Source organism: Opisthocomus hoazin, chromosome 4 (assembly GCF_030867145.1).
Source record: "Opisthocomus hoazin isolate bOpiHoa1 chromosome 4, bOpiHoa1.hap1, whole genome shotgun sequence".
Taxonomy (NCBI): domain Eukaryota; kingdom Metazoa; phylum Chordata; class Aves; order Opisthocomiformes; family Opisthocomidae; genus Opisthocomus; species Opisthocomus hoazin.
In genome coordinates this window covers 85,649,936-85,677,167 of record NC_134417.1, presented here as the reverse complement: position 1 = coordinate 85,677,167, position 27,232 = coordinate 85,649,936, and the positions used below count along the sequence as shown (strand labels likewise).

The 27,232-nt window shown below is 48.0% G+C and overlaps 2 protein-coding genes across 2 annotated transcripts in view; one reads left to right on the top strand and one right to left on the bottom strand.

Annotated features, from left to right (window-relative positions):
• The window catches only part of PAXIP1 (PAX interacting protein 1), a 38,482-nt gene extending 38,314 nt beyond the window's left edge, over positions 1 to 168 (bottom strand). Inside the window, exon 1 of the mRNA XM_075419775.1 lies at positions 22 to 168. Coding sequence (XP_075275890.1) covers positions 22 to 108 — 87 coding nt within the window. The 5' untranslated portion in view covers positions 109 to 168. The remainder of the gene's footprint in view (positions 1 to 21) is intronic.
• A 23,215-nt stretch (positions 169 to 23,383) lies between these two features.
• Positions 23,384 to 25,655, top strand: HTR5A (5-hydroxytryptamine receptor 5A). Its single transcript, XM_009943082.2, has 2 exons — positions 23,384 to 24,121; positions 25,071 to 25,655. Exons 1-2 carry the CDS (start codon positions 23,384 to 23,386, stop codon positions 25,401 to 25,403), a joined length of 1,071 nt encoding a protein of 356 aa, XP_009941384.2. The 3' UTR covers positions 25,404 to 25,655.
• The last annotated feature ends 1,577 nt before the right edge of the window (positions 25,656 to 27,232 follow it).

Genomic DNA, 27,232 nt, shown 5'->3' with positions numbered 1-27,232 from the left:
GGGGCGAGGGTGACCCGGTACCTTGGGGTCGATGTCTCCCACCACGAAGAACTTGACATCTTTGAACATCTCCTCCGGGACTTTCAGCTCCTCCTCGTCCGCCGACATGGTCCCGGCCGCCGGCCCCGCGCCCCCTCCCCGATATCCCCCGCGCTCACTGGGGAGAAGCCGCCGGGCCCGGGTCTCCCGTCCCCTCCCCCCGCCCAGCCGCCGAACCGCGCGAGCAAGGCGCGCGCTGCGGGACGCACCATCCCCCGCCGGGACGCAGGGAGGGTGGAAGGGGGAGGGGTGAGCCGCCCGCACAAAGCGGCTCCCCCCGCCCGACCGGCCACCCCCGCGCTGCTGGACAGCGCCCGCTCCTGACACACGGGCGCTGTCTCTGCTCCTCCCTCTCTCTCCGAACCGGACCGGGAGCCAGCATCCGGGTCCGCCGCTCCCCCCGTACAGAACGCAATGGACTCGCCCCGAGCGGCAGAGGCGGGCAGCGGGGAGACCCGGACCCGCCCACCGGCACCGCGCGAAGGGAAGGGGGGAGGGGAGCGAACCGCCCTCCAGCCCCGCCTCTCGGGGCCGCCGCGGGCCCCGCCCCGCCGCCGGAGGCCCCGCCCCCCGCTCCCGCTGTGTGGCGGCGGGGCGATGGCGGCGGGGCCGCTCTGCCGCCCGGGCTCTGCCGAGGGGCCCTTACGGGGCGGCGGGGAGCGGCCGACGGCCCCCTCGCACGGCTGCGAGGGCCCGAGCCGGGCTGGAGCCGCGTCGCCGTGCTCCAAACCGCGGCGGCAGCGAGGAGCCGAGGCCTGGGCCCGCTCCCGCTTCTTCCCGGCTCCGGGCTTTGGCCTCTGACCAGGGGGGAAATCCAGCAGCACCCAGCGACCGGGACGGACGATGTGCTGCCTACCCTGGCCACCAGCTACGGCATCCTGCACTTCCCAGCTGCAAACTGGTTTTTCAATACATCAGGAACCTTTCAAAATTCAATCCTTTCCCCCCCAAAAAAACCCAGAGCCCTTCCAGCTGGGAGTGCCTGCAAACCCAACAGGCGGATACGTATGCCGGCATCCAGCTCGCTGAGGAACACACCAACTGCTGCCCAAACCGGACGTTTTCCCTCAAAAGCCTGCTCAGAGCATCCTCCTGTGTGGACAGCAAACCCTTCCAACCCACAGCGGGGTGTACCCTGCCCAACGTTGAGACAACTGATCAGGAAGCAGAAATCATCACATCTTATGAATTACCTCTATAGTCAACCGAGAGAAATGAGCAATTCCAAGAGCCGGATTGTCGGACAAAATGTGCCCCCACGCTATCCCTTCCAAGGGAGGTTTGACCCCTCATAACACTTTTACATGGACAATATTTCCCTCCCATGTTTAAGAGCGATGTTAGGAGATGGCATCAAAAGGCTTACTGAAATAAAAATACAGGACACCTGTTGTTTGCCTCCTCTGTACAAGGCCTTTCACGCTTTCCCAGGAGAAAATCAGATTTCTTTAACCTGAGTTACTCTGCAAACATACCTGGTAAAAACTGCTAATTGTTTACAAGCGATTTGTTACTTATCCAGTATTCTGGGGGAAGCTGAAGTGAAATTTGTAGTATACAAGTTCCCAACTTCCTTCTCGTCCTTTTTGAAGGAAGGCGCTTCATCTGCCTTTCTTCTGGTCTCCTGGCTCGCCACGTGACATCTGCCCCTTTCTGCTCCAGCTGTGTAAGAAAGACCCAACCTATCACCCGTGCTGTCCCTACTCCAGAAAGAGATCTTACCCTCTGGTTGCATGTTTTACTGTATTGCCCCCCCCCCCATTACAATTTACTTTTTTAGTGAAAAGTGAGGTAAAAAGTCCCTAAACTTCTATGTGATGCACTTTTTTCTTAGTACAGGGCAAAAAGTAGAAATAACCATCTGTTTTCAAATCTCTTTATCCCTTTCACCCAATAATTCGTATTCTCATCTCACTTTCTGTCTTTTCTAATAATACGTGTTTAGGGTCATTTTCTTCTGTCCCAGGCATTTCCTGGACTGTCGTTAAAAAACCCCTCTGAGCCTCCCCTGCCTTTGTCGCCGCTGTCCAGGCACCCGACTCCGGCCTTTGCTTTCTTTGTCCCGTAATTTCCACTCTTTCCAACTCCATTTTTGATCCATTTTGACTTCTTCCCACTAAATTAGAACTACTTTGACCAAAATCTTCATTCCCCTGCAGCGAAATATTTTTCTTATTCTCCTCGACCCATCAGATATCATTAACACTATTGCCTCCCGAGTTTCCTCTCCTTTCGGATTTCAGTGCCTCTGTAATCACCTGCATCTTCCAGCACTGGTCGTTCTCACCTCTTTTCTTTCATAAACGTCGCTGTCTCAGGTTTCTGTGCCACATTTTTCTCTGAGTTCTTTTCTCTTCCTGGTGTCATTTATTACTTGGCTTCATCTTCTTTCTCAGTGCGATTGCTAAACTGCCCCTAATCACAAGAGTACTACGCTGTTGCATATTCCCACTCCACACAAAGAAAACCGAAGCGATTTGTCCTCTTGATTTCTCTGCTCAGCCTATTTTCTTTGTTACTCTAATGAGTTCCCCTGGCCTTCCTATCCTTCAGATTTACCACAGCCACATTATTTTTGGTTCTTCGTACAACTCCAAGTTTACAAGTATCACAAATCAGGCACTGTGCTAGTACTGACAAAGAAGCATAATGCAAAAAACCAGCACGCTTCGAACATGATTTTTAATAATAATGCCCCTTCCCAAACCTTCAGTTCAAACTGTGCTACTGTACATCAGGTGGGGCTGCTTTGGATCTTCTGTTTGTTCGGTTAGTCAAATCAGAAGAATATGAGATAAATTTGGCATTTTAAATCCCATCAATTTGAAAATCCACTGCAGTATATCATCTATTAGCAATATAAGGTCAGAGTACTGCATTAGATCACTGAAATTCATTGCAAAAGCAGTTTTCCACAAAAAGATACCCATTAATAAAGTGTCAAACTTAACCAGGATTGTTATTGTGGACTAATCCAAGAATAAAATTTAATTCCATCCACAGTATGGAATTGTAATGCAACATGGAAGAAAAAAAAAAAAAAAAGACATTAAGAATTGACTAAAAAAGCTTTACCAAAAGAAAGTTGTTTTATAAATTCAGTCCTGGAAAGCAAAGATAAAGTTGTTGGAGCCCTGACCTGGGATGTAGGACATGGACATTTGTGTCTGTCCTTCTCTTCCTGAATGGAGTAACAGCAACTTCCCTGAGGCACAAGGTAGGTACGGCCGCTGGGTGCCTATGTCCTCTGTTCTTTAACCACAGAGCTTTGATAAAAATGGGAAGAATGGGACCATCACATCCTCCTTCCACCGAACAGATAAGCCCTGAAAGCAGCTCCTGGACTGAACTGCATAGCTGTGCTTGGAGAAGGAAGAAGGACTTGGAAAATCTTGCCTGAGCTCAGGCAGATGTCAGGTCGGTAACCAGCTGCGTGGCACAGCTGGAGCAAAGGCATTTCTGTGCGTGCCATGAAACAGCACGCAGCAACAGGTCTGCAGAAAACTTGCCTGGTAGAAGTTTAGAGACCTGACAGTTTTAGTGGCCCCCGAGAAGTACTTTTGTAAATCTCAGTACTGGATTTTGGGTCACATAGAGTGGCTGCTGTATTATTAGCAGTGATACTAATCTTCTCACGCAGAAGTATCATTTTTGTTATCCACAGTTTTGTTGGCTTCAAGATGACCACTCCCAGGAGAAAAGACTACTCACATGAATCACAAATTCTTCCCCTCAATGATCTTCTAAATAAGCAGTACAATTAAATTAATGAACATATTTTTTACTTCTTTATGTATTTCATGAGTCACCTGTCAACAAGTTATTTAAATTCTAGTCATTAGACAATTCTAACAAAAATGAATAGCTCCAATTTTTGCATCGTGTGTGTGATCTAGTTTGTGAACCATATGAACAGAAAACTAGATTGAAAAAGCATGTTACTGAGCAAGGAAAATATGCCCTGTACTTGCCAGAAATAAATTTTGGGTTCTGCTCCCAGGCCAGAACACAGAGCGAAGTCAGATCACTGGGCTGGTCCCACTGCTTACTCATAGCAAGGAGCAGAACGAAGTGCTCAGCTGTACCTGGCCTCAATACGGATTTGTTAGGTTATGAGATAAAGCTCATCTGCACAAGCTCAGAGTGACAATGGCAGAAGGGGGATCCCAAATCATACCCTGCCAGACAGCTCCCAGGCCCATCCCAGGGACCATCAGCCCATCCAAGGCCCATCTGCACAAGTCAGAGGAGCACAGGGGAAGGTGGGAATCCAAACTAAGGTACCACCACCCTGTCTTGGCCGCTCCTGGGGCTGTGCCAGCACAGCCATCAGCCCCAGATCAAGCTGGACCAGGTGGTGAAGTGGCCCGGCAGCAAAGGTGGTCAGCAAAGAAGGTCTCTGAGGGCCAGCTCTGGGTGTGAGAGCATCTGTGTATCTCTAGGGTTCATCCAATAAACAAGCTCCTCCCTTGGAAAGAAGGGGTATGGTTTGTGTTTAAGAGCGTCCCTTTGATCAAGTAGTGCATGACCAGAATTATGTTTACGCTTAACCTAAGCTTAAAGACAGAATATCTTGGCCATCTACACTATCCGTTTAATCAAAGACAAGTCCTCCTTCTGGAAGGAACACAGGAAAGTTGGCAGAAGGAAGTAGTGTTAAGTTGTCCTTAGGTGACATGTGACCATATATGGATAAAAGGAGTTAGGGTACTTCATCCAGGAAGATAACTAAGGACTACCAGAAACCCCCAAAAAGGAGGAAGAGATGCACAGAAGGGTCTGAAAAGGAGCCGAGAAGAATGACAACACATCGTTACACATCTCATGTAGATTAGAATGAATATGTATTAGACAGATAGAATACGCATGGCTTCAATGTATAAATCTAATGAAGAATCCAGCCTTGGGTGTGCTTGATCTGTGGAAATCCACCAAGCACTCAGGCCTGAATAAAACAATACCTCTCCTGAGCGTGTGAGGACTGGCTTATTGCACACCGCGCAAAGAAGCCGCTTTTCGGACAACAGTGAGAGCACAGAGGGGTCACTTATGGGACCTGGGAAGTCCTGGCGTGCTGTGTGTGTCTGATGCTCTTTACCACCAACTGGAGTAGGGCTGCAGCCTCAGGGCTCGTACATCCAGATGCCAGCAACTGGGGAGACTGGGATCAAGGGGCCAGCTACTGGTCAGACTGAGTGTCCGAGAGCAGCTGATAGAGGCATCCTCATTGTATATATGCATATATATATGTATATACCTCTCCTACAAGGACAGGCGAAGATAGTTGGGGCTGTTCAGCCTGGAGAAGAGAAGGCTCCGGGGTGACCTTCGAGCAGCCTGCCAGTACCTGAAGGGGCCTACAGGAAGGATGGAGAGGGACTTTTCACAAGGGTGTGTAGTGATAGGACAAGGGGGAATGGCTGTAAACTAAAAGAGGGCAGATTTAGATTAGATATTAGGAAGAAATTCTTCACCATGAGGGTGGTGAGGCACTGGAACAGGTTGCCCAGAGAAGCTGTGGCTGCCCACTTCCTGGAAGTGTTCAAGGCCAGGTTGGAAGGAGCTCTGAGCAACCTGGTCTGGTGGAAGATGTCCCTGCTCATAGCAGGAGGGTTGGAACCAGACGATCTGTAAGGTCCCTTCCAACCCTTACCATTCTATGATACTATGATTCCACGCGTATGTATATGTATATGTTCTCCCTAGTGGGCATCCATGCTGTCCAGCCACAGGGGGAGAAGAATAAGGCCACTGGTGCTATCCGTGTTCGTGTGAGTGCTCTGAGTGTCTCTGTGATGTGTGTGGCTGGCCACATATACATGTACATATATAGCATATATTTGTGCTTCTGTGTATGTGTTGGCTGGGAATACTTCAGCCTTGCTACTGGTTGGACCTGGGGACATGGAGCGGCGGCAGCCTTGTGTCTCTCAGCATGCTGGATCTGGAATGATGTATTTTCTTCTAAGAGTGTTCATTCTCCCCATTGATTTCATCCTCCTTTGGAAGGGTTTGCAGTCTTTCCCTGTCGCATCGCTGGACCTGTGCCCATCGCATAACATGGGATGCTCAGTCCCGCGGTGGCACACTCGCGTGTCAAGCCAAGTGCCTGTGGGTAGGTCTGGTCACATCACATGGCGACCAGGCTGCTTCAGAGGAACTCAGCTCTTGCAGAGGTGCTGAGCACATGGCAGAACCTTCATCTACCTAAGAAACATCCAAGACTGGACTCTAACTACAGTCTTTGCTCTGATGCGGCCACAACAGTGTAACTGCGTGGGAGCAACCACTCACAGAGATCAATTATGCCTTAATATGAGTTCATTTCTGGGCTTACTTACTCTAGTGAAGAGACTGAACAGAGATTGCGCACGTCGCCACAGCCCACAATGACGCGAACAGCACATTATCGGTACTATAAGCACACCAAGCACAGTACCTAATATGTCTTCGCTATGAGAGTTCTGTACACAGAATTTTATTACCATATTTCAAGAAAAGCCACAAAGGGATCTTTATTTTGCGATGGGCGTTGCTTGCACATAGTGAAGCCCACTGAGCTGACAAGATTTGTGCAGACAATTAGTCTTTGCTTACACAAATGCCTTATTTGTGTACACAAATGATTATATGAAAAATTAATATGCACCTACAATATCATATTTAGGCATAATTGCTTGCGAAAAAACAAGTGTGATTTTTTTTCTTGCAGTTAATTAAATTCAGAGCTTGGATTAAATTGTATATTTGTTTTACTCCAGTGAGCAGAAGGCTCGCTGAGTCCTTTGTAAATAATACATACTCGTTTGGTGGCAGCTGGCTCTCTAGATGTTACTTTTTCAGTAAAATACATCTTTACAAAAGTACCCATTTTTTTAGAGAGCTGATGCTGGTTTCAATGTGTCTGGAGAGTTGGTAAGCAGTCCCAGGAGGCACTCTTCTGGTTATCACCACACTGATTTCTTAACATAAACAAGAATCTGGTTTTATAATCTGAACCAAAATATACAAGACAGATACATAGAGGGCTCTGCTTTGGCTTGAACTGTCTATGCATTTTTCCTCTTCAGTGGCACTACTTGCAATGGCAAATACGATTTATAATTAAAAACTTTCTTTTTATCTGTACTGCAACACTGAAGCCTCAAAGGCTGTACTGGAACGGATGGTTTCATTTTCGATTCTCTTCCAGTTCCAGAGCTGCACTGGGAATGCCTTGTCATCTGCTTGACAGTTTTCCTTTTTAATATAATAGTTACAAAATGTTTTGCAAGTGCCAGGTAACCAGGTGTACCTTTACTGTAACTGTGCATAAGTGAGCAGGGGAAGAGAACGCTCTCGTTAGCACATCTAACGTAGGGGCATTCTGTATCAGAAGTGAGACGTAGCCTCGCAGGAGGAGATACGCTCCTTTCCATTACCTGCTAAGCAATGTGTCTGACGTATTAGCCCACAGGGAAAGGTGAATGAGATGTTGTGTGTCACTCGGCCAGGATAAAAAAGCAGCCCTAAGCTGCAGCTGGATATGCCTTTATCAAAACATAGCTAGCAGGATGGTACACGGTGTAATTGGACTTAGTTACACGTCTCTACAGCCGCTCCTGCTCCAAGACCTTCTGCAACAAGTGTACCATAGCACCACGTCGTTACAGCCCTTGCGTGAAGTTGGTCTACCGGGAGGGCTGCATAGTAGTTTTTAGCTAATCAAGGAATTAATTATGCAGACTGATGCAGGGCTCTTCAAAACTCCGAAGTCTCCACACATAGAGCTGAAAGGAGCTGCCGGCATGGACTGGGGAGAGAAGGAGGAATCCCTAGTTAATCCCTCGTCTTTAGAACTTCCAGGGATAGCATCTACACAGCCTTCCCAATACATTGTTCATGTGTTGTAAAAATTCCTTAAGGTCTTCCCTAATATCTAATCTAAATCTTCGGTTCTGTAAATGAGGCTGATTCTTTCTGTCTTTCCCTCAGACTACCAATAACCATCTCTGTATAAATTTTCTAGATAGATATATACATACTTATATATATATAAATATATATATATATAAAACATTACAATACTTTCTAAATGAGTTCTGGACCTGACTGTAATGCACCAAGAAAGAAGAATGCAAGTCCTCCCAGTGCTCTGGGCAAGAACAAATAATTTGCCACAAATAAAATGCGATACTGTAATTTATAAGCTCCATTCTTTGCATCTCAGTAGAAGTCCTTACTTCTGCTCCTACTAAGGTGCCTGCCAACTTCTGTATGTTTTCTGAGTTTGGGAAAAATGTTTGTGAAAAGTGGCACGTAATTATCCCTATAGCCTTTCTTTCTGGCTTGCCATGATTTCCTTCATTTACAGGCTTTCCATTTGGGTTAATTAGTATCAGCCAAACAATGAAGAACAGAATTTTCCTTTAAGCCTGGGCTTTCATTCATGCAGACTTGGCAAAAAGTTAATGAAACCCGGAGTTACTAAAATGAGGTTTTCTACAAAGGAACAAATTTGTCATTATTTGTGCCAAATCTTTATTATGTGATTCAAAGGATGCTAACACTTGTATTTATTTTTACATTATTAGTGCATAAATGCAGAAAAAGGCAATTGAAGTTGGTGGAATTCCACAGCATGTTACAGAACAGTGTGAAAAGTGAGTCTGGGCACTTCTCTGAGACGATCTCCATCATCAGAGGTTGTGGCTCTTATCTGACCAACATGGAGCCAAACCCACTGAAAGCGAACCACCTGGTTTAGTTTCTCGAGTTCAGCCTGGACTTCTGTGAGGCCTGAAGCAGCATGAAGGAGAGGTCCATGCTGCTGAGGCAGGAGGAGCTGTCTGCTGCTAACTTAGATCTTCCAACCTGCAATCTCACTTAAGTTGACTTCAACCACCCCAAAACCTCCCCTGGTTCTGGTCGCTCGTTTCCACCTCTGCACTTTTTTTCAGTACTGTGCTCACCCAGAAGTTTCAGCGGCTCAGGGGAGACCCACATTGATCTTGCTGAGCACCGCTTGTTAAAAATGGTTGTTTTTTCCGTCGGTCATGTTCCTGACTCAGCTAACCCCCCGGCGCAGGCAGGGACTCGGGGTTTGCGGAGTGGCAGACAGAGGACAGCAGCTACACAAGCCTGTCTGGCTGTCTGCGCCGCCAGAGAAAGTCGTCTATAGCCATGAGGACTTAGTGCTAAAACAAATCAAAAGTATTTCTGTCAGGAAACTTTCCTTGGCTCACGTAAATTCACAGCACCTCCATCTTCTTCAGAGCAGTTCCTCCACCTTACAGAGTGTAAGGCCAGAAGGTCACTTAGATTAACCTTGCGCACGGAGCACTGGCAGCAGAATTGATCACTCCGCTGTTTTTCTCTACAAACAGCCCCAGCCTGGGAGCACATTTCTGCTTTACGGCCTTCCCCAACGCTGAAGCTCAGAGCAGCATTTTCTGGGTGGCCAAAAGACATGTGCCTGCATGTCCTTAAACACAGAGATACACGTACTTAACTGCCTATGATATGGTACGAACAGAGAAGCTGATTGCATTTGTCACGCATTTATGGTTGTAGCTTTGGGAGGCTCCCAGCCCATGGATGGTACTGCACTATGCAGACAAGCAGTTACTGGTGCCGGGTTGGACTACCACTTTCTTTTTCTGTGGAAGGAACCTGATTTCTATTTCTCACATATTTTCAAATGAAACAAAGGACTTACACCGATGTTCTTGAAAAATGTGTTATGACAGCATTCTGTTAACAGCCTTGAGGCCACAAGAAACCAGTAGATCTTCTAGTCAGCCCTTCTTATACTTTGCCCTTAAAATTCATCCAAAATACTCTTCCTCTGAGCTAAGCATCTTGAGTGATTGGTTATTCATGGAATCATAGGTTGGAAAAGACCTCTGAGATCATCAAGTCCAACCCTCAACCCATCACCACCATGCCTACTAAACCATATCCTGAAGTGCCACATCTACATGTTTTTTAAACACCCCCAGGGATGGTGACTCAACCACCTCCCTGGGCAGCCTATTCCAATATCTGACCACTCCTTCAGTAAAGAAATCTTTCCTAATATCCAGTCTAAACCTCTCCTGGCTCAACGTGAGCCTTGTTGCCCTTCTCTGGACACGCTCCAGCACCTCAATGTCTTTCTTGTAGTGAGGGGCCCAAAACTGAACACAGTACTCGAGGCGCGGCCTCACCAGTGCCGAGTACAGGGGCACGATCACTGCCCTACTCCTGCTGGCCACACTATTCCTGATACAAGCCAGGATGCCGTTGGCCTTCTTGGCCACCTGGGCACACTGCTGGCTCATGTTCAGCCGGCTGTCGACCAGCACCCCAAAGTGTTTTTCTGCCGGGCAGCTTTCCAGCCCCTCCTCCCCAAGCCTGTAGCGTTGCGTGGGGTTGTTGTGACCAAAGCGCAGGATCCGGCCTTTGGCCTTGTTGAAACTCATGCAGTTGGCCTCGGGCCGTCGTTCCAGGCTGTCCAGATCCCTCTGCAAAGTGGCAAATAGTCAAAGTGGAACTTCCTGAAAGAGACTGACTCTTGATCTGAAGACATCAAGAGATGAAGAATCTACTGCTGCTCTTAGTTGATCAATAATTTTAACATGACCTCGGAACCAGCTTAATTAATTAGAGATTGATATCTAGAACTCTCTGCCTCTTTAGTATGCCAAGCACAAAACATTACGAAGTAACACATTTGTTACTTAAGTCCCTAATTGGCTGCCAGTCTTCAATGCAGAAAAAAATTGGAATTATTGATTTGGTATCTAGAGTAAATCTGTTTTAATGATCTCAGCTACTCAGTACTAACCAGGAGTTGGGATTCAAAGAAACAGTTCTCACTGTCAAGACTTCTCTCATGAGAGCTAAGCTCAGGACGAATGCAGGCATACTGCTTATACTCCAGGCCAGTCCTGGCTTTAACTCTTTTTTTTGCTTCCAGGAGACTTTCAGGGAAATGAGGGCTCTGTAAGTCCCTAAATATTCTAGTTACTTGAAAGATACACTCTGTGATATGCTGAAGCTCCCTCAGTGTGAACAAATAGTTCTCCAAACCAAGAAAGCCTACGATTGATTTACGTCTCAAAGTCCAGTTCCTCCATGAACTGGCTGAGACCACATAAGGTTTAAGTTCACAGTGTGGCTCCTTCAGTGCCTAGTAAGATCTTTCACGTCCACTATATCCCTGATGCCTCTACAGCACGGTCAGATATGGTTGAAACTGCCAAGGAATTGGAGAAAAGAGACAACTGCCATACCACACGCAAGAAAACATGAGCGCATAGAACCTCTCCAGATCACCAGACTACAAAGAAGCTGCCTCTTTTGGTTTTGGTGTAGTAGAGTCTGAACTTGTTACCCCTCAAATGTGCTTAAAGGGCCATCCTCCTCCTTCGTCACTGAGGCTTCTGCTCTGTTCATGTCAATGATGCTGGTCATTTTTAATCTATGACACCACGGCAGACACTCACAGATACTGGTTTAACCTTCAGAGAAGCCACCAAAAACTTCTCTGGGTTTATTTAGAGCTTGCTGAGTTCCCTGTATAAATTAGAGCAGCCTCAGGGTCCCAGGACTTGCCAAGTCGGAATTCTCCGTGTTGCAAATGGAAGAACTCGTGGCATGAGGCACCAAGTACCAGAGCTGTAATGATCTTCCTTTGGGGTGTCAATTACGTTTGCTGTTTGCCTTACGGCACACGTAGGTGATTGCAGCGTGAAGGCCAGGATACATTTGTTTAATGTATCCTTGAACTCTATTACATTTTCCACTCATCTTGCTGGAGCCTTATCTTCAGTTACACTCCTTTCCATGTGCCCCAAGCTGTTATTTGTTACAAGACCAACCTGACCCTCTTGTATCCAAAATGTCAGTGAATTAAATCAAATTTTTATACTTTTCCACTTGAACAGTTATCTCACGATGCACATAACAAACAGATAATGAGATCTGCATTTTATTAGACACAGCGGCGCTTACTGATGTTTAACTATTAGGCAGAACCATTTTGCCGCTCGCAGTTACAATTGCATTATTTTTCTCTGTGGCTGGATAGCTGTCAATTGATTTAACTCATTGTCATTGTGTAGTATAGTGTTTTCTTTAATGTTGCTTGCACTCAGAGAATTGGATAAATTTCTATTCTTTTTTCCTAAAAGGGAAGGGACATTTCCATAGTTACATTTCTCCAAAGTCTAAGCTTTTTGCCTCCTGTATTTTGTGACAATTTTCCCAAGCTTTGTCTCTGAGCCAGGGATGCTCCAAAATCACATTCTTAGCTTTAAGCACATCCTCAAGCCCTGCTCATTTTGGTGGGACTAAAGCACATACTTGAAATTAAACACAGTCGTGAAGGAGGATGCACTCCTGAAATAATTCTGTGTAAAAAATGACCCACTGGGCACATTCCAATGGCTACCACACACACCAGCTAGCTGTAGCACTCTACACATTTTATGCTTTGTATGTACATACTTAGAAGTTATGATTCACACAGTGCTCATAACGATTAAACAATAAAAGCAGCAAACTGGGATCTAATCAATGCAAATATTTAGGTCCATCACCGGGTACACAACGATCCACCCTCCCCAGAAGAGCCTGGCAACCACGTGGCTCTCCTGCACGCCGGCAGTCGACTCACATATTCCTAAATAATCCAATTGGTAAATATCAAACGGTTACATACCCTCACTGGCTTTGTGTGCATACTCCTGTTCTAGCTCAGGGCGAGGGACGGAGCAGAGCAATGCAGGGAGGTAAATCTGACTCGCTTTACATGAAGCTGACAAGAGCAGAAGCGTTCATGTCATCGTTTACTGCATCCCAACTTGCAGAGGGTAATTTCTCATAATAGGCTGACTTGACTGCTTACTGAGCGTACCTTGGAGACTGTTTGGTCTTGCTTTTCTGTAGCAAAAGCTCACCCACGTCTCTCTTGACTCTGAAAGGATAAAGGATATAAAAGCTACTATAGGAATATTATTATTCAGATAAAGAAAAAAAACCTTGATTCAGATAGAAATATCTTTATGAGATTTACTAAGCTGTCCAGAGGATTTAAGTACCTACACTTTAGACACTTCTATTTTATAAAAAAAATCTTATTATTTCAAAATAATAATCCCCCCTGAAATGCATGGAAAACAGGCACCCAGAGCCACAGATTGCTTAAGAAAATCTATTTACTCACCTGTTTCATCAATGCTCACAGAAAGCAGCTCCCATCAATTTTTATAATAAATGCTAGGCATATGGATGGCTAACTCTGTTTACACAACCCAAGCCCTTGCGCTTAACCTCACCTGTGTAAAATAGCCCAGCTGGGTGTTTGTCAGTAATTGTTTGCAAGATACACCCTAATGAACTCCTCCTGGTTCTCCACGACCCATGGCGGTCTTCCATAACACTTGTCATTAATCTGAGCCTGTAATGCAGTGTTTAATGAGGCATGGAGGGATTATCTGGGACAAGGACATCGGGATTTATGGTTCCTTACAGTCACAGCGGCCATAAAAGCTGAAAAGCTGTAAGAAAACCTCCTTGGAATGGAGAACATGCACTGTGGCAAGGACCGCTTGTCTTTGTGCCTCTTCCTCACCGCTTATCGAGCCCTGGACTCCACTTACAGGCTCCCACCGAGGTGTGGCCATGCTGCACGAAGGCTGGTGGCAGGAGAAGGATGGAGCACTGGCAGCCAGAATGGCTGGAGCCTGACCGCGGCGGGATGGATGGGGAGTACACATGTGTGTAGGCACCTCTGCAAGACCAAGAAAAGCGCTAGGAGTCAAAGCTAAGGGACAGGAGATGTCGTATGTGTGGATGTTGGATGAAAGGCTTTAAAACATCAAAATGTTACTTGGGTTTTTTCTCATTTTTCTATTGAATTATTGGTTGCGGTTACAAAATGGCATTTATAACTCTACTGCCAAGCCAGTTGCTAGTGGTGATGGTTTAAAAGCTGACCATGTTAACTGTTCTTGTGCTCAATAAAGCAGAGAAGAAAGGAGAGGCATTAGCGTACAGGGAAGACGGTGAAATGTGTGGAGGAGGAAGGACACTGACAGTCTGCCCAGAAAGCTCTGAAGATGTATCAGGTCAGATGAGGAGTCCTTTTAAAAAACACAGTGATTTCTTTGTTTCCAAAATGAGATTCAGCTTTTAAAGTAATACATGAGCCACCTTCTGTGCCGCTGGATAATACCTTCTTTACTCAATTCACTGGTATCAAAATGGAAGATTTTTACTAAATTCATGCTGAAATTCTGATAGGGAAGTCACCTTTTAGGGTTGCTTTAGCAGCTGAGCTTGAATCCACTGTGATACAATCAAAACCTGAAAGTAGAAGGTAACCACAGAAGAGGCTCTGTGGTACTTACAGGTAGAAAAATGACGTACGGAAAATGGACTTACAGAAGCCACCAGCTTAGCAAGTTCGGCCAGGTCCCTTGCCTTTTGGGTCACATACTAAAATCTCCACAGGCACAAGAATTACAAGAACATTTCGTCTACTTGGAGGCACCTGAAGAAAGGTGGAAAGGAGGGCTCCAAAAAGGAAGAGAAGCTCACTGGAGGCAGATAACAGCAGCTTCCTCCAAGCCTGGTGGCTTCACTGTGGGACAAGGCAAGGGGGGGCACACAGCTGCACCCCAGGGTAACTCCGAGGCGCTGGCCTCAGCCACCCTTGCTGCATCAGTTCTCCCACCACCAGCTCTTGCATGAGCACTGTCACAGAATCACAGAATGTTCGAGGTTGGAAGGGACCTCTATAGGTCATCTAGTCCAACCTCCCTGCCGAAGAAGGGTCACCTACAGCAGGCTGCACAGGACCGCGTCCAGGCGGGTCTTGAATATCTCCAGAGAAGGAGACTCCACAACCTCCCTGGGCAGCCTGTTCCAGTGCTCCGTCACCCTCAGAGGGACGAAGTTCTTCCTCATGTTCAGATGGAACTTCCTATGCTTCAGTTTGTGCCCATTGCCCCTTGTCCTGTCGCTGGGCACCACTGAAAAGAGTCTGGCCCCATCCTCCTGACACCCACCCTTGAGATATTTATAAGCATATTTTAGGTCCCCTCTCAGCCTTCTCTTCTTCAGGCTGTACAAGCCCAGCTCCCTCAGCCTCTCCTCGTAGGAGAGATGCTCCAGTCCCCTCAACATCCTCGTAGCCCTCCGCTGGACTCTCTCCAGTAGCTCTTCATCTTTCTTGAACTGGGGAGCCCAGAACTGGACACAGTACTCCAGATGAGGCCTCACTAGGGCAGTGTAGAGAGGAAGGAGAACCTCCCTCGACCTGCTGGCCACACTCCTCCTAATGCACCCCAGGATGCCATTGGCCTTCTTGGCAGCCAGGGCACACTGCTGGCTCATGTCCACTAGGACACCCAGGTCCCTCTCCACAGAGCTGCTCTCCAGCAGGTCCGCCCCAAGCCTGTACTGATGCATGGGGTTGTTCCTCCCCAGGTGCAGGACCCTGCATTTGCCCTTGTTGAACCTCATCAGGTTCCTCTCTGCCCAACTTTCCAGCCTGTCCAAGTCTTGCTGAATAGCAGCACAGCCTTCTGGTGTATCTACCACTCCTCCCAGTTTGGTGTCATCTGCAAACTTGCTGAGGGTACATTCTAACCCTTCATCCAGGTCGTTGATGAAGAAGTTAAACAAGACTGGGCCCAGTACTGACCCCTGGGGGACACCACTAGTTACCAGCCTCCAACTAGACTCAGCGCCGCTGATGACAACCCTCTGAGTTCTGCCATTCAGCCAGTTCTCAATCCACCTCACCGACCACTCATCCAGCCCACACTTCCTGAGCTTCCCTAGGAGGGTATTATGGGAGACTGTGTCGAAAGCCTTGCTGAAGTCAAGGTAGACAACATCCACGGCTCTCCCTTCATCTACCCAGCCAGTCATGCCATCGTAGAAAACTATCAGATTGGTCAGGCACGATTTCCCCTTGGTGAATCCATGCTGACTACTCCTGATAACCTTCTTTTCCTCTACTTGCTTGATGATGACCTCCAGGATAAGCTCTCCATCACCTTTCCCAGGATGGAGGTGAGGCTGACCGGCCTGTAGTTCCCTGGGTCCTCCTTCTTGCCCTTTTTGAAGACTGGAGTGACATTGGCCTTTCTCCAGTTCTCGAGCACCTCTCCTGTCCTCCAGGACCTCTCAAAGATGATGGAGAGTGGTTCAGCAATGACATCCGCCAGCTCCCTCAGCACTCGTGGGTGCATTCCATCGTGTCACACATCTTGTCCTTAGCGTGGGAGCTGAACATGAACTGCTGGTGAGCTGCTGCAGCTCACAAACCACCGGGCCGCTGCCTCTGAGAGACAGTCTGCCAACCTTGACTCTGCAGCCAGCAGACAGAAAAAAAACAGCTATTTTATAATAAAATGCATTGCTAGACAATTAAGAAAGTTCTGGCAACATTTTGCTGTCAAAGTAGTGACTACTGGTTGTCAAAAATAATGATGCTAATAATAAAAATCCTTGTGCAAAACAGAGAGACATTTAGACACATTTATACAACTGCTTTCATCCCATGGGTTCAGAGAATTTTGCAGCGGTAGCAAGAGGACGCTGCTTGATCAGGTGCCTGCTGCGGTAGAAGGAACCAAAATAAAATATCTGTAATGTGACACTGCCAAATTCTATGAGAGAAATTATGTTTGGGGTCCTTTAAAAACGACTGTCTCTGTTCAAATAGCTGGGAAAGTTTGCTGTCTTGCCTGTGATCAAGAGGCAAGCTTTTTGCCAGCCTACAGGAGACGTTTGCAAACACTTCTCCTGCACCGGCATGGGAGCAGACTCATTTTAGCTGCAGAAAGAAAGCATGGTCATATCCTACCATTGACTTTTTCCAACTTGTAAATAATTCCTCTCATTTGTATGAGCCTCTCACTCAAATAGCAACACAGATATGAAATATAAATAAGTAAAATTCCACAGCTTTCCCATTTTCTCTAATGACCTGCCATGTTGCACGGCTTGAAAATATTGGGAATTTACCTTATTTAACAGCAGTTTTGCTGATCTGCGTGACCTGGGCAGGCAGGGGAACGTGCAGGTACACCGGATAATCAGGGGGAAGAAAATGTTCCACAGCTGGAAAGAAGCAGCATGTGAATATGAATCTGAGACTCTCCATCAGTGATAGCCAAGCTGAGACAGCCGCACAGCTACGCCAATGCTTCCTTTGGCAGGTAGAGACGTGGCTGTGGCTGCTCAGAAGACTCCAGGGAAGAAGGCAGCAACCAACAGCATAGAAAGAAATTAGGCTGTTGGGGTGGAAGAAGAGAAAAGACATCACTTGATGATGGACATCAGTGGTTTCATTTTTGCAAATGCTGCCAATCAGTTCCAATAACAAAACCAGTCTTAAATGCTAAAGCTAGTGGTGGTCTGGGGATAAGGTACTCCAACCAAGGAAGACATGGGCATGGGAACACAGTGCCAAGGAGCCAAAGGAAGCAGAACGGGGATGGAAGGAGGTATAAGACAAAAAGCTGAAGAACTGCTAGCCTGGAAAACTGTTTAGAGTTGTTTCTCTCCTTATCATGGTAAATGGATCTTAAAACGTTTTGCCTCTGGAGTTCTGAAAGAACATTTCCAGACCACAGATGGATTTCTGTAAATAAAGGTTCAGAAACCTGCCACCTGCAAGGAGGCAGAAAGGTAACCTGGAAAACAAAACGCAACAGAAAACCCCGTGTTCGGCCTGCCGCTGTCACAGCCTTCCCTATAGCTTCACACCTATACAAATCATCTGCCAAAACGCATAAAGCTCAAGATAAACAAATCTCTTCCACAACTTGGCATCCAGAAAAAGGGTCTGAACTGAAATGATAATTGAGTTTTAGAGACCCATCCATTTGCTGTCATTGTGCCATCTGTCTCCCTGGCAGAGTCCTGACAGTTTGCATTGGCAGCTTTGATTGCCAAAGCTCATGCATTAAGTTAGAGTTACCTCGTCTTCCCACACACAGTTTCTTATTATTTTTCTATAGGCCTGCTGTTCTAGGTGATTGACAGAACTGCAGGATACTGTGTACTCCCAGAAGCACAATACATTCTGACATTTTTAAACTTTTTTTTTTTTTAATGAGAAATACGGACAATTTGCTGTTGTGGTTTGTAAGCAACCTGCAGAGACCAAGTCCATCAGAATCCAGAGAAAGGCTTACTTCTCAGGGACTGACCGCAGGTAAAGAAGATCACAGATCCTGGTGGAAACATGTGCTAAGTATTTGCTACGACCAGAGCAGTGAAGGGAAACACTGGATGCCTTATGAGGGCAGTACCTGCTGAGGCTGGTTCCAAGTTATTGCGCTACTGTCATAACTACTACTACAAAGCACCTTTGAGTAAAAGCCAATATGACACCTTGCATAACTCTGCTGACTCCCCTGAAATTACACAGCTGATTAATGACCCTTAAGGTATGAAAGAAGGGATAAATTTATTTACATTTCATTTATTTACACAGAGTGCAACTTTAACTGTGGCAGTGAAGGATGCGGGAGTTGCCCTAAGACTTTACGAAATTATGTTCCATCTGGTCCTTTGACCATGAACATGTTTTTTGCTATGCAAAACCAAAGCGTTTAATTCCAGCAGGAGTTAGTTCACATTGGGCAGAAGACAGATAAACACTCCTGGCAGTCCATTTACTGAGACGTACACAGTAATGCGAAGTAGCAGAGTCCGTCCTCCCTTCAGACTGGCTGTGTAATAGATTGTGGCCACATTCAAGAGCCACAAGGGCTGAGACACGCACCGGGGAGTCTACATGAGACAGGACTATGCTCTAGGCAAGACGGATACACAAAGTGACTGCTCTGTTGAACAGCTTTTGTTCTTGTTCTGCTTTGTTCCTATTGCAGAATTAAACAATACTTCAGTTCTGTCACTGAAGTCGTACAGCTGGCGACAATTCCTAAAGGAAAGCTGTAGGTCCTCCTTGTTCCTGCTCCGACGTACTCCCACAGTCCTGCTGAGCACCCTACTAACACACGGCAGGATTAATCTCTGCTTCTCAGTCAGTAGGAATTGCTCCACTTTGCAGTAAGTAATTACATGTTACTGGGAGAGAAAGGCTGACTCCATCTTCCCGTTGCCGTGGCACTTGGCTGGGATGCTAGAAAATCTCAGGTAAGTCCATGTTCTAGTAAATACGTGATTATTAAACAGCTTCAGCATAAGAAACTTGAGAAATAGCTACCCAGAATAGCCAGTCACTTGGCAATTTAAATGCTTACATGGGATATGAGGCATCATGATTCAAGCCCGTAGCCTGAGCTGGGATGCTTTGAACCTTGATTGCCTATGCCCCAAATACATGCTCTAACTCACGGACCACTGGAGAGCCAGGGTACCACTCAGTCTTCCTCCCAGTTAGAGCTACTACCCTGGACCTGAGTCAGCTTTTATGGAACGAATTAGACAAAGAGATGAAAGTTTCGTAAACGTTGGTGCGTGTCTGTGAAGAGCTCTGGTGCAGCATTGCCCCTCTCCGCTCCCAAAACGATATTCCTCACACCACGGGACACTCGAGCCAGAGGTGGGACATCACGAGAGTCTATCACAGGGCAGATATTGCCCATCTCTGAAGACCTTGGTTTTGGAAGACGGGAGTGAGACTCAGAAGTGTGGATGGGCTCTGAGGGTGTGCGAACAACCTCACAGGCCACGCATTTTAACTGTGTGTGCATCTGAATGTCTCGTTGTAGGAGAGGAGCGGGTGGTCTGCAAGCGTGTTCAGAAAGCACGTCTCTGGATGTAGTAAGTGTGAGCTGGACCTGATGAATGTTCAATGAAATTTAAGTGATGATTACCTGAGTTTTAGAAATTGCCTTGACAGGATGCACACTTACGGAGCAGTCTGGCTGGTGCTGGTGTATATATACAGCGAGCGTATGTCTTCCTTTAATCTGTGTTTAACCTAGCAGCTCCACCTACCCTGCAGACTGAAATTCTCATTCATTCACTAAGCATGCCCAGCAAAACACCTCCTCAGCCATCTCCTGTCCCTTTTCTGCCAGTTATAAATGCAGAGGTTTGAAAGGTCTGCATGCAGATTCACAATATAAGTCCATTCACCCTGTCCCCAAGGGCAGATGCTGCTTGGATGTGCATGTAAGCAGTGGCACTGATCATGCTGGGAATTCTAACTTCCCGCTGTCAGCTACATGTTTTGAATTGGAAGGTACCTCCAGTAAACGGTATTTAGTAGCAAGCAGCATTTAACGCCTCTACTGGAGGGAACCCTGCTAAATCTAGGCAAGTCCTGCCACTTTGAATTCCTCTGGCTCCACCAGTGAGGATGTGAGATAATCCTGGCTTTGCAGTGTAGATCCTCTGCTCAGAGACTTCCACAGATGTGATCATTCCACAAACATTATCTGCTCGCTACAGATCCCAGCCTTCCACTTGCTTTACAAATATCAACAGTTCTGAGGAAATTGATGGGCTTACTAATCTGCCTAAAGTAAACAGCATTTTGTCCTTAAAAATAACAACATTCAGTCACCTCCGGAATCTGGTGCATTCAGCACACATGCTTCAAGATTGCAGAATCAGAATCGTGGTATGATCATGGTTGGGAGGGACCTCTGGAGATCGCCTGGTCCACCCCCAGTAAAGAAGGGCCAACTTCAGAGTTAGATCAGGTCACTCACAGTGCTGTCCAGCTGACTTTTGAACATCACCAAGGATGGAGATTTCACAGCTTCTCTGGACCCATTTTGGTGTTTGACCACTCTCCAGGTGACTATTTATTTCCTAATTTCCAGCTGGAATACCTGGTGTTGTGACTTGCACTCATTGCATCTTGTCCTATCGCCGTGCACCTCTAAGAAGAGTTTGCCTCCAGCCTCTGCACCCTCTGCTGAGGTAGCGGGAGACAGCAGTAACATTTTCCACTTAACCTACTCTTTTTAAGATTGAAATACTCTGTTCTCCCTCTCCTTATACATCATATGCCAGTCTGCTCATCATCTTGACGACCTTCCACTGGACTTCCCCCAGTATGTCAGTGTCTTGTACTAAGGAACCCCAAACTGTACACGAAATTCCAAGGTTTGTTGGACAGAGGGGGAATAGTTACATCCCTCCACCTGATGGCCATGCTCTTGCTAATACAGCCCAGGATGCTGCTGGCCTTCTTTGCCACAGTGGCACATTGCAGACTGCAACTTCTTGCCCGAGAGGCCACTCAAGTCGTCGTCTGCAAAATGCTGTCTACCCAGTCAGTCCCCAGCCTCTACTGTTGTACAACATTCTTCCATCCCAGGTGCAGACCTTTGCATTTCCATATATGCCATACATATATGTATATATTTGTCTACATTTTCTATTTCCAATTAGTACTTAGCTGACCCATTCAACTCCAGAATCTGCTGATATATATTTTTAAGTAAGAAAGATAATGAAAATATTAATAATTTTTCATTAGAACATAATCTAGTTTTACTTCTTCAGATTTAATAAATTTTATTTCCATTTCCCTTTAAATGTAATTTTTGTCTACTTGTTCCTGAAGCAAAAAATAATAATATCTTTTCAGGAGCATTTGTGGTTGATTCTGTTAATTCTGGACTTCATAGGCTTCTCTGGGAAGGGCCCACGCAACAAAAACCTCTCAGTCCTAGCAGTTGCTAAGTGTTTTGATCAATTGAATGACAGTCAAGGATGTTTGGCACCTTGCAAACCAGGAATTTTAAATCAGGAGGCTTTATGAAAGCCTGCAAACCCCATTTGTCCTTAGAGTTGTAAGTAAAAAACCTACCCATTCCAAAATTGTCAGTATTTATGTGTATAAAAGATAGAATAATCATCTCTCCCCCAAAAAGATGGCAGTATACTTCCAAAATTATGTTACAGTCTCTTAAGGCTGCATCTGTTGTAGTAACTACGGTAGGCCAGATCCTGTTCTCTGGCTCTGCGGGCAAATATCACAGCATGGCGTGAGTCTGTGTGGGTCAACTCCCGTCCCGCCAAAACAAGGTCCTGGACCTGTGTTGGTTATGCTGCCTTGTGTTTCAGTCGGCAGCACGGAGAAACGAGTAGCAGCACTAGAAAACACCTCGTTTCTTTAGTCCTCATTATTGCTACTTTGAGGGCTTTCATTAAAAAGTCCAGAGAGGTTCAGAAGAGGCAGCAGAAAGCACCCGTTTGGTTTCACCCTCTGTGTCCCACGAGCACAGTCTGCATCAGGGACTCCCTGAACACCTCTTTCCTTTGTGTTTTCTCCCCCAACTTTCTGAAAGTGCAGTTCACCGGCAAGTGTCACTGTCACCGATTCTTCTTTCCTTCCTTCCCCCCTCCCCAGAGAAACAACCTGCGAGCCCCACGTCAACGCCTGCTGGCTTCCCACGCCACGTGTCAGTTCCCACCCAAGAGCTCTTTGGACCTGTTATCCCGGCACCGTCCGGGGAAGCAGGGTGCCAGCGCCGGCACCCTGGCAGCCGAAGCTGGCAGGCTGGAGCTGGCTGGCATCCCTGCGCGGAGCCGCTGCAGCGGGAAACCTGCTCGCTGGGTTTAAATCCTGCCTTCTGCTGCGAGGCCCAGAATCCCGCTTCTCATCACAAGCAGCGTGACGAAAAGCAGGTGAAAAGCTCAGATGTTGCAGCAGCGGTTAACGTTATGAATTTAACGATTAACCAGCCAACGTGACAGATTATTTCTAATAAAAGGCCCGCCCAATAGCTAACAAGTTAGGAAATGCCAGAGCAGAAGTTCTCAAAGAAACAGTCCCCCTCCCCGGAGAATAACCCGGGTCGCTGCCGGGCTCTCCGCACCGGTATGGGAGCTGCAGAACTCCCGGGGCTCCTCACCAGCGCTCCCGTGGAAGAGCCCCGATTCCGCAGGGACGCGAACTTTCTGCGCATCCCCCCCGCCCTCCCCCACCCCGAGCCGCACCGGCGCGGACAAAGCGGGGGGCTGCACCCCGCCTCTGCCGCCGCTCAGCCCCGCGCCCACCGGGGACCGCCCGTGACTAAGCACGACCCGGGGATGGGGGCACACACACGCACCCCCAGACGGGACGCTCACCTGCCCGCCCGAGCCCCGCCGGCCCCGCCGCCGCCGCCGCCTCCTCCGCCGGTGCCGCCGCCGCGGCCGCAGCCAGCGCCGCCCCGCCGCGCCCGCGGAGCCGCCGCCTCCCGCCGCCGGGGCGGGCCGGGGGCTGCCGGCAGCCGGCGCGGGGCTCGCTGCTCCCGCGGGATGCGGACCCCGGCGGCGGGCAGCGCGCAGCCGCCGCGCCCGGGGCCGCTCGGGGCGGCCGGGGACCCTCCGCGCCCGCGGTAGGGCGGTGCCCCCTCAGCCCCCCCATCCTCGCCGGAGCCCCGGCATGGAGCGCCCGCTCAACCTCAGCTGCTTGGCCGACACGACGCTGGAGGCCGGGAACCGGAGCGGGTCTTCCACCGGTCCGGACGGCGGCCGAGCGCATCTCTCCGTCTTCAGCGTGCTGGTCCTCACCCTGTTGGCCATGCTGGTGGTGGCCACGTTCCTCTGGAACGGGTTGGTCCTGGCCACCATCTTTCGGGTGCGCACTTTCCACCGGGTGCCCCACAACCTGGTGGCCTCCATGGCCATCTCCGACGTGATGGTGGCAGCCCTCGTCATGCCCCTCAGCTTGGTGCACGAGTTGTCCGGGCGGCGGTGGCGGCTGGGCCGCGTGCTCTGCCAGGTGTGGATCTCCTTCGACGTGCTGTGCTGCACCGCCAGCATCTGGAACGTCACAGCCATCGCCCTCGACCGCTACTGGTCCATCACCCGTCACCTGGAGTACACACTCCGCACCCGGCACCGCATCTCCAACATCATGATTGCCCTCACCTGGGCGCTCTCCGCCTTCATCTCCTTGGCCCCGCTGCTCTTTGGCTGGGGGGAGACTTACTCAGAGGACAGCGAGGAGTGCCAAGTCAGCCGGGAGCCATCCTACACCATCTTCTCCACCTTTGGCGCCTTCTACCTGCCCCTCTGCGTGGTGCTCTTTGTGTACTGGAAGATCTACAAGGCTGCCAAGTTTCGAATTGGATCTCGGAAGAGCAACTCCATCACCCCCATTACACCAGAAGCCCTGGAGGTAGGTCAACTCAGTTGTATTTTGCTCTAGCCAACTGATGGTAGCAACCAAGCCCTTGCAGCAGTGGGGGAAACTTAGAGCTAAAGCACGTAAGCAAGGAGCATCTCACCAAAGCCCTGTGAATCCTTTCAAGGGAAAGTTGGCTGCAAAGCTTCCGAGCCCAGTATTTTGGCTCTGTCCGAGTCCCCAGCTGTGAGCATGCAAGGTGTAGCTAAAGCAGCTTCGGGCCAGATTGCGAGCCTGAGCTCCACGTGGGCGTGCGGTGACTCACAGTCGTCCCCCTGTGGAATGCTGAATCAGTGCTCGCGAGCGTGGGTAAGGGGTCACCGTTCCTCCCGTGGGGAGGGTGTGGGGGTGTGAGTGGATGGGATCCCGTCTCCGCCTTGGACGATAGCCTGCCAAGCAGCTGTGGCTTTGGGGAGGCCGTGAGTTTACCCACACAGAAGACACACGTGCAGAACCCCCTTGTAACTCCTTCCTAATCGTGGCTGCATCGTGTCAGTTCATCGCGGGCACGGTGACTGTGCGCTGTGAAGACTTCTTGGGAGGAGGAAGGAAATGTGTGCTCATTTTCTTGCTTCTCCTACTAAGGACGCTCAAACTCAATGGGCTGAGAGAAAGCAAGGGGACTTCTGCGCACAGCATGTGGGCGTGTGCCTGTTCTACTGATCCGATTGTAGATGGGGGAATCATCTTGTTGCGATGCTGTGTGAGCGATTCCATGTGCCCATATATCACTACGCTCTTTAGTTGCTAGCCTCACCTAAAAATAGTCTCTGCCAGCCGAAAGAGGGTCATATAACCAATCTGCCCTCGTTAGTGTGACGTAGGTGGCCCGTGTTTTTCCCCGTGAGCTCTGGCCATCACTTGCATAGTTTGGCTGTGTACCTGCTGTGTGGGATCAGCTGGCTGAGGGACATATGGTGCAACTTGCGTTTGTGTTTGGCAGGTAAAAGAAGCTGCCCAGCAGCCCCAGATGGTCTTCACTGTCCGTCATGCCACTGTTACGTTCCAGACGGACGGAGACACGTGGCGAGAGCAGAAGGAAAAGAAAGCTGCCCTCATGGTGGGCATCCTTATAGGGGTCTTCGTGCTCTGCTGGATCCCCTTCTTCATCACGGAGCTCATCAACCCCCTCTGCTCGTGCGACATCCCACCCCTTTGGAAGAGTGTTTTTCTATGGCTAGGCTATTCAAATTCCTTTTTTAATCCACTCATCTACACTGCTTTCAACAAAAACTACAACAATGCCTTCAGGAACCTGTTCTTTAGACAGCACTGAGCAGAAAAATCTTTCCTGCTGTCCCGGGAAGATAATTTCAACTCTCTATGAATCCTACCCAACTCTGGAGGAAGTTCAAAGCCACAGATGCCGAAGTGATACTGAAGACGCATCCCCATGGGTCGTATGTCCCAGCAACAGTCCCGGTTCCTACACTGGGTCTCCAAGCCAACCTTTAAGTCAGTTACTGTTTTTCCTGCAAAGAGCATGTCAGGGTTTCTCTGGCCAGCAGGACAGTATTCTTCCTCCTCCAGTGCCCACCGCTTTCCTCCCGCCTTCCTGGTGACGTTCTTGGGACTGCTCGGTGGGAGTCAGGCTGCAGAGGAGTCTGCTGGCAAAGAGTCGCATTTGAAACTCCGGTTTGGCCCCCTGCTAGTCTCCCACAGCATTAATCAGCTTTGTCCCATGTGCAAAGCTGGGACCCCTTCATGTCAGGAGGTTTTGTGATTATGTCGAAACTAGGTATTTTTTGGCTTGGTTGTGAAGAGGCTGTTTGTCTTGTCTTTCACCGGTAGAGATTGTGAAGTGTTTGTGTTTGGGGAATAAAACCCTCAGTAAGGGTTAAAAGTAGACTCCAAGTACAAAGCCTTTTCTCATGTGCTTTGTCAATAACAAATTCTGCTGTTTGCTGTTGGATTCCGTGTAGCAAGTTTCTCAAAATTTATTTATTGTGAAAGCTTAATGCATGGTGTACACTGGAATGAGAGATAATGCATGGGCAATCCACCTCTCGTTCTCTGACTGCTATGTGTGAGCATCTGCCTCAGACCTTTACTTTCAGAAGTACCAGCTGTAATTGTTAATCTTCGTGTCTGTGTTTCCCATTCTAAACCATAAAGATATTTCGAGCAGCTGTGGGGCAGGTTTGCTGTAGTTGCAGGGGAGGCAAGGAGCGTCTTTCAAATTGCCTGTCAATAAGGAGCTGTGTTTTACGATTTCTGAGTGCCATTCAGGTCTTCTTGAAACCAAAGCAAAGACCCCACTTTGTTTCTGCAAGCACTGGGTTGCAGGCAAAGGGCAGTTAATGGCCAGTGACATTTCATTCTGTGGAGGTGCTCTTCTGCAAGGACCAGACTTCAATATTTCTTCTTTTGCCCACCCCTCCTTCTCTTCCTCCCTGCTAAGGCTCCAGTCCTGCCTGGTCATTATTCCTCTGTTGCCTCTCTGCCTTTCCATGTTGCCAACACAATTATAGTAGTTGGCATTTCACTCCTAGAATTAAAATTATGCACTTTATGCTGCACTGCTGAAAGACTGACAGGCCTTCAGGTAAAGCAAAGCATTAGTTTTAACTATCAGTTCTTACAGGGCAGCCACTGAAATCAGACCAGAACTGAAATGGTGGAGGAAAAGACAAGATGGGAATTGCACGGTTTCATGTCAGATATTTCCAGAAGAAGAGATAAAAGGGAAAAATGTCAATAAATCATGGGTAAGCTCTCTGCGGGTGGATAGGATTAGTTCCTATCCTTAGCAGATCATGGAATATCAGATGTTAAAATTGTCAAAGGTCCTTTAAACCAGTCAAAAATCCTGGTAGGGTTGGTTAAAAAGTCCTGTTTCTTTTCATATCTTGGGGCAGGTGAAAATGGAAGCAGAGCTCAAGGTGCTATCAAGTGTTGCAGCTCTTTCAGGACCAGTTAGACAAACATCCATCAGGACTGACATAGATGTAACTGATCCTGCCTTGCAGCAAGAGGAGAGATAGGATGGCCCTTGAGATCTTTTTCAACACTATTTTACAAAAGTCTGTTAGAAATATTTGGTAAAATCCTGCCCTCGTTGAAAGCAAGGAACAAATTCTCAGTGATTTCAAGCAAATCAGAATT

Bases quoted from the DNA above. Each gene is read 5' to 3' on its own strand.
- HTR5A (XM_009943082.2), top strand. From the start codon at position 23,384: ATGGAGCGCCCGCTCAACCTCAGCTGCTTGGCCGACACGACGCTGGAG. The intron at 24,122-25,070 runs GTAGGTCAACTC...TGTGTTTGGCAG, and splicing joins TTACACCAGAAGCCCTGGAG to GTAAAAGAAGCTGCCCAGCA.